This window comes from Mus pahari, chromosome 1 (genome assembly GCF_900095145.1).
Source record: "Mus pahari chromosome 1, PAHARI_EIJ_v1.1, whole genome shotgun sequence".
Lineage (NCBI taxonomy): Eukaryota > Metazoa > Chordata > Mammalia > Rodentia > Muridae > Mus > Mus pahari.
Window position 1 is genome coordinate 151,814,733 of NC_034590.1, and position 7,273 is coordinate 151,822,005.

Here is a 7,273-nt window from a genome sequence, read left to right on the forward strand (position 1 = left end):
TCTGAGTTCAAGGCCAGCCTGGTCTACAGAGTGAGTTCCAGGACAGCCAGAGCTATACTGAGAAACCCTGTCTCAAAAAAAAAAAAAAAAAAAAAAGTTATTTCAATAAAAAGTGTGTTGTTTGTTTCCGGTTAACATTTTTCACTTAATATTTAATAACTGTTTTCATTTCATACTTTTGACTGCGGTTCACCGTAACTAACTGAATCTGTGGCTAACAGAGGCCTGCTTTCTTTAGCAGGCTGAGTGTCCCTCCTTCAGGAAAGACAGTAACGAGGCAGGGAAGGAGAACAGACCACACCACTTTTCAGAGCACAGAGCCAAGTGTTTCTGTGCAGCCGAGCTAAGTCAACTCCACACTTACTTCCTACATCCCCACACCTGCCAAACTGCTCAGAGTCCAGCTTCCTGATCTAAAATTACCACAATGAGGATGAGAGGGAGAGGCTGGAGCTTACAGCGTGTCTTTGGGTGGGACTCAGGACCCTGCCCATGTCTGTTTGGGGGTGGGGAGGGGAAGTAATGAGAAAGCAAGCTTCCTTTCCCCTTGCTCTTTATTCCTGCCCCAACACCCCCTCATCCACGGTGAGGAAACCACAAAACTCACAGCACATCCCAGACCACATGGCAACCTCAGGGAATGTCTGACCCCATCAAGAGAGTAACTGACTGGTGTTATAAAACTATTAGGAAAGCCAAACCAGGTCATAGGGGTGTCAGGCAAACTGGCGAGTCTACAGCCCAGCTGTACGATCCTGGACACAGCCAGATCTGCCCAACTTCTGAGCTCCACGCACCCCATTTTGACTTCACGGAACTTGGAGTCGGAACCTCAACCTCGAGGGAACGGTACACCCCCGCCTCTTGGAGAGGAGAGGCAGGAAGGAACTGCAGGTGAAGCCAGAGAGGGGCTGGAGTGCTCTGGGAAATGGCCCTGAGTATCACACAGGGACCCACCATCCGACGTCTACAGGAGCTGCTGCACATTCAGCCTGACTCAGAGGTTTGAGGACGGGCTAACTCTCCCGGAACCAAGTATCGGGGAGTTACAAACCTCTCAAGAGAGAACCCCACTACAGAGAGAAGGTTCAGCCTCTATACTAAGCCTTCTAAAGTAGGGAAGACAAGGCTGCGGCCTCAGGCTCTTCCCCTACTCCTCCCTGGCTTACACACTTGCAGACAGACCACACCACACAGCCACACACACACACACACACACACACACACACACACACACACACAGGAAACAACTTAGGGAGAGGAGATGCCTTCTACACATGCGAGGATTAGGGCTCACAGTATGGTGTTAGGAGCAAAGAGGGAAAGAAACCATGCATGATCTGACAATTAAAAGGAACAGCCCCAAAGCGATACCTGGAGGAAGTACTAGGCCTGAAGGGCTTTTCACTGTCTTCACGGGAATTATTTTAACAGCAGATATAGAGCGAGCACGGAAAGGGTCGGCTGCTGAAAACACAAAAGGGTAAACGGTGCATCCAGAAACAACATTTGGGAGCTGCTCGGGCAAGTCGAGGAACTGTGCTGGGGGGGTGGGGGTGGGGGACAATAGGAGGAAGCTGCCTAGGCCACGAGAACAATGCAGAGAGCCATGGATGCAGTTCTTAAAAATAGCCTGCTCTCTCTCTCTCTCTCTCTCTCTCTCTCTCTCTCTCTCTCTCTCTCTCTCTCTCTCTCTCTCTCTCTCTCTCTCTCTCTCTCTCTCTCTCTCTCTCTCTCTCTCAGGTTCTGGGCCAAGATGGCTGAAGCTTCCTGAGGCCATCACTCAGATGGAGTTGATCCATCATGGGTATTGGCAGCCCCTGGCACAGGGAGCTTGCCAAGGCTGGACAGAGATGTACAGAGACACAGATGGCCTGGCAAGTAGAGGAAGGGGGATACAATCAGAGTACGAGGTGTCCCTTGGGAATAGTGGGTCATCTGCTGTACAACTGGGCCTTTGAAGACAGGGTCATGGCTGTAGGGTGAGTGCAGCTAAAAGGGGAATGCCCTTGTAGATTGCCTGGTCGTTCAGGCCTCAAAGCCGCTTCTCTCAAAGCACACCTTTTAAGACCCTGTCCCTGCTCTGACCCCAGGCAAACCAGACCCCCATCTCCTGGGAAACAGATGGTGCTGCTTAAGCCCCACCCTTTGCTTGAAAAGAGGTGCCAAGTGGATGAGGAAGGCTCTGGATAGCTCCCTAGTACACAGCCGAGACCCCATTCCTTGCCTGCCTAGACCCCCAAGTCAATGACAGGCACATAGCCAAACCTCCCTGGCTCTTTTTCTTTCTCAGCAAGGAAAGAAAGACACACCATGGTACCAGAGCGGCCCCAATGGACTCTGCCCAGGGGTCTCAGAGTCACAGAACACAGAATGACTCGGGGTAGGTCTGCTTGGAAGTAAGAGACTATTGACTCAGCACCATGTGACTGGGATTGCCAAGTGGGCGGGAAGGAAAAGGGGAGACACCGTCAAGGTGGACAGCACCTGTCCTGCCCGTCCTGCTGCTGCTTCCGAAGGCACACGGCACACACACGGTATACGGCTGCAATAACTGAGTCAGGAGCGGCAATTCTGCATAGATCTAGATGGACTGAAGTTCTCACAGGAACCCTGTTCACTGTCCCTTACCATCACTTGGGGTGGGAGGCAGATCTGGGGTGCCGTTTTCAGCCAATCACTCAGTCACTTGTTCTGCCTTTACTCTCAAGTGCAGAGGCTGAGGCAGGAGCCCACTTATCCTGGCTCGGTGTCACTGTAGGTCATTCTGATGACCTTTAGGTTACACCTGTCTCCTTGTTTCCTACCAACCGTGAGTCTAGCTAAGGCAGAGGGAAGCCATCACTACTGCTGTGATGTATCTCACACCCACACCCCCCCCACACACACAAACTCTTTTAATAAAAGTTTCTGCTATATACAGATTTAGAGAGTAGAGCTGGTGGTCCCAGGATTTGAGAAGCCCCTCCCATGCTCCCAGTTTAAATACTCCCTTGTAGCCCTTCCACAGCGCCCCCCCCCCCAATATTCCCTACGTGCAAGACAGCCAAGACGGCTCAAGACCCTAAGAGTATAGCCCACTTGAACTACAGACTGAATGGAGGAGGGCAGCAAGTCAGGGAGGTGGGGGATAAAAATGGCACGGATGTCCTGTGCCCAAGGGGCTTAGCCCCATGCCACCCAGGCCTCCCCCTCCCTACCTTCTACCCTCTGCCTTCTCTCTCCAGAGGGCTCCTGCTGAGTACACATCTTGCCTTCTCAAAGGGAATTATTTGGGTGCATTTGATGAAAATTACTAAAGCTAACTATGACAAACTCTGGAATTACTCTTTGTGGGATGTTGTGCCTTTTTTTTTTTTTTTTTTTTTTTTTTTTTNCCCTACCTTCTACCCTCTGCCTTCTCTCTCCAGAGGGCTCCTGCTGAGTACACATCTTGCCTTCTCAAAGGGAATTATTTGGGTGCATTTGATGAGAATTTCTAAAGCTAACTATGTCAAACTCTAGAATTACTCTTTGGTTGATTTTGTGCCTTTTTTTTTTTTTTTTTTTTTTTTTTTAATTTCAATGCCCCATGCGAAGACTTTAGTCATTCCTCAATGACAGTGTAGAACACAGAGACAGGTCACACTGCTCATGGAGTCACCAAGGACCAGGATGGGACACAGAAACAGACACTGAGGTCACACGCCCTCCCTCTGTAGGAAAGAGCAGATGCACCTGCAGAGATCAAAGGGCCTCTGTTCTTCATAGGCAGAACTGGGATTACATTTATCTAATTACTCCAGCCTGCTTCCTGTCACCTCATACTGCAAGACTGATGTCAGTTTGGGGTGAGAGTGTCCTGGGAAAACAGGACCTCGAGAGATGTCCTATTTATTTATTTATTTATTTATTTATTTATTTATTTATTTATTTTAAAGCAAAGGGAACTCAGTAAGTAGAAAAGTGGAAAGTTCTCAGAAGCCAAGAGGGAGCAGCTAAGAGGGGGTCCCCGAAGTGGGCTGCTGGGCTCCCAAACATCTTCTTACCGTATCAATAGTTCAGTTCACATTTCTATCTCCTATTTGGAAGAATTTTTGCATTGAAACTATGAGAACAGAGAAAGCAGCTTAGTGGTAAAGTACTTGACCACATATGCAAAGCTCATTTCTTGATTGAAGTGCCAACATGAGGGAGGAGCTAAAATTAATGACCCTGAAGTAACTGCATTCACAGGACTGTGGATGCAGTTACTTCACTGCCACTTTGTGACAGGTGAAGGTGGCATGTCGTATGCAGGCAACTCCAGGCCGATGAGTGGCAAATGCACCAGGTCTGACACTTTCTCCGCACCTGCTATCTAACCTGTCATCCCAGCATCCCTGTGAGTACATCATCCCAGCATCCCTGTGAGTACATCATCACAGTTGGAAAAGGCAGCCTTGGACCCAAGAAGAGTAGGACCACAGCTCAGCTCTCAGGAAGCCACGATGGGAACTAAGACTAGGATGTCTTTCCCAGAGAGATGGAAATGGCCCACCTAGCATGCCCTGCATCTTCCAGAAATGTTTTCCGATACCAAGCCAGGCTTCTCTTCAACAGCCTTACCTTTTTCTGGCCCATGGTTGCCAGGTGCCAAGCCATTCACCACAGCTTTAGAGCTTCCAACATCACATTCTGAAAGAAAGAAGATGAACAGAAGGCTTGTGACCATGCTTGTTCAACAAGCAGAGGATGAGGTAGGATGGAGCTGAGATGTTCAGCAGTTCCAACCACAAACACCCTATCAGCTTTCCCAGGCCTGGGACCAGCCCTCCAGGGTGCATGGGAGAGTTCGGAATGCTTGTGGCCTGAACTAGACAGGATGCAAAGGCTATTTGGGGATAGGAAGTGTGTTGTGGAGTGTACGAATCCTAGTGCTTTACTGTAGTGGCTTTCTTTGATATTTAAAGTGTCTAAATGGCTCCCCAAATTCTCCTTGTCAAAGACAAGCAGTCTTTTCTATAAGCTGCCTTTAGATGCTGTCCCTCTTCACTAGTCTGGAACCCATGTGACTGTCCCAGAGATGGCATAGTGTCCTAACCATCATTCCACCTCTCTTCTCTCCCCAAAACCTCATCTGCATGCCACCGCCCAGTACTCTCCTGCCTGCTCTCAACTCTTGAGTAGGAGAAGAGTTTCAGATTTAGACCTTGGCTACTAAGTCCCTAGCCAGGAAGACCGTAGTCCCTTTTCTTACTTTAGGGAAGTCATATATATATTTGGTTTTTCGAGACAGGGTTTCTCTGTATAGCCCTGGCTGTCCTGGAACTTACTCTGTAGACCAGGCTGGTCTCAAACTCAGAAATCTGCCTGCCTCTGCCTCCCGAGTGCTGGGATTAAAGGTGTGTGCCACCATGCCTGGCTAGTCCTATATATTTCGGGGGCTCAAGCTTATTGCCACCTCAGTGTCATTTGAGATTTTCCTGAATTCTGCTCAGCAGCGGAAAACACTGAGACCCCTCCCTGCCTACCACGTTCTCCATCCATCACCTCTGGGAACTCAGAGACAGTCCAGGGAAGACCAGGGGTATGTGGCCAATGGCTTGGAGGGACTCTCACAGCAAAATGGCAACGGAGCTACTAACAGTCATTACCTCAGTTCTTTAAACATGTGTTTGCCAGGATTGCTAGTCCACGCTGAGTATTCCACAGTTACTATTTTACTGTCTCCTTCGGGTCTAGTCCTTGGGAGCTAAAGTCAGGAACTGCAGTTCTAATGTTAAGATAATTGAGGCTCCAAGGGCCAAGCCTACCCAAGCTCACTAGCCAGAGCCTGAACTGGCGCACTCACAGCTCATCTTCTTCCCCAACTAAGATAAACAGTCTTGAACCCATTCCACATGCTATGCACAAATCCAGCTAAAACCAAGTCACCTTACTGGCTTAATAGCCAGCCTCTCCAAAGGCCGAACATCTGATAAGAAAGTTGCAAGGCAGCCAAGCCGCTGGCTCTACAGCACCTAGGCAGCCCTTCCCTCACGGTGGCCAGGACTGCCCATGGAGCATCCTGCTTGTGGCTCACAGCCACCTGCAGACAAGGGCTCACTCTCTTCAAGTCAAATCTGCCTTGAAGCCTCATCTTGGGGTGGTGAAGGAAGGGGTGGGGTGGGAGTTGAGGGGGGGGCGGCATTAAGAAAGAAAACATACTCCAACATCCCTGCACTTTACCTGTCCTGCCCCTGAGCACCTGAGCTAGGTCACATCTTTCCAACTTATGGTTCGCCTGGCACGGCGCTCTCTTGAGGAGCTACCTGTAATCGACTACCAGGCTCACATTCTTCCTTTCCCCCTCTCCTTTTGAGTTAAACATAACCAAACTGGAATAAGCATTTGGTACTTAGAAATCAACACTCAAAAAAAAGTTCAGCTTTTGTAGTAGTGTGTCACTGCACAGCAGCTACTGTCGGCCTCCACAGGTGATTAATTCCTTAAAGTTCAGTTTCCCCCTCTGTATCTCACAGGCATCAAGCCAGGCCCAGCCTGTGAGGTGAGGGCAGGGCTTCCCCAGAAGGCCTTGCAAGAACATTGCTTCCCTCAGCGCTTGGCAGCCCAGAACCAACTGAGACGCTAACAATACATTTTTTTTTAAACTGCCATTCTTCCCACTAAAGACGCAACCAAGTATTTTCCATGAAGCTACTCTCTTTCCAATGTTCACTTTCAAAGTGTGTAAACACAGAAGTACAGCTTCTCCCTTCCCCACCCACCTGCACAGTAGTGGTTTTGTTTCCTTGGAATTAATATAAAAATCCCAAGACAGGATTTTCAGGTCAAAAAGGCCTAGGAGTTTTGGGCTCCTGGGTAAAGTTTTCTTCCGGCACTGCCTGAGAGATTCGGGGGAAGGAGGGCATTCATTCCCCAGGGCACCGGGGCACCCTCGACGGCCCTCTTCCCTCTCCTGCCTTTACGACTGTCAGGAGTAGCAACTGGCTTAGAAGAGCAAGAGATTTGACTATGCTACAGAGCAAGTTTTTGTTTGTTTTTAAAGGGAAATAAGAAAAAGGGTCCGGGCTATTATAAATGATAACAAAAGCCAAAGGACATGGCTCATCTGTCAAAACCATTACTAACATGGGTGAAGCCCTGGGTGGAGCGGTGCATGGCACACACCCATAACTCCAGCGCTAAGGAGGCGAAGGCAGGATGATACAGGTCAAGCTGGGCAGTGGTGGTGCACGCCTTTAATCCCAGCACTCGGGAGGCAGAGGCAGGCGGATTTCTGAGTTCGAGGCCAGCCTGGTCTATAGAGTGA

General features: G+C 49.4%; 1 protein-coding gene across 42 annotated transcripts in view; it reads right to left on the minus strand.

Moving 5' to 3' along the window:
* Positions 1 to 7,273, minus strand: part of Sorbs1 (sorbin and SH3 domain containing 1) — a 223,240-nt gene that overhangs the window by 101,954 nt on the left and 114,013 nt on the right. For 28 of the 42 annotated variants that reach the window (XM_029532563.1, XM_029532559.1, XM_029532546.1 and 25 more), the window contains 2 exons: positions 4,588 to 4,656; positions 1,375 to 1,467 (listed from right to left, as the gene is read on the minus strand). In XM_029532563.1, the coding sequence (XP_029388423.1) occupies positions 1,375 to 1,467; positions 4,588 to 4,656 (162 nt within the window). The remainder of the gene's footprint in view (positions 1 to 1,374; positions 1,468 to 4,587; positions 4,657 to 7,273) is intronic. The other 14 variants (XM_029532555.1, XM_029532552.1, XM_029532632.1 and 11 more) reach the window with 2 other exon arrangements.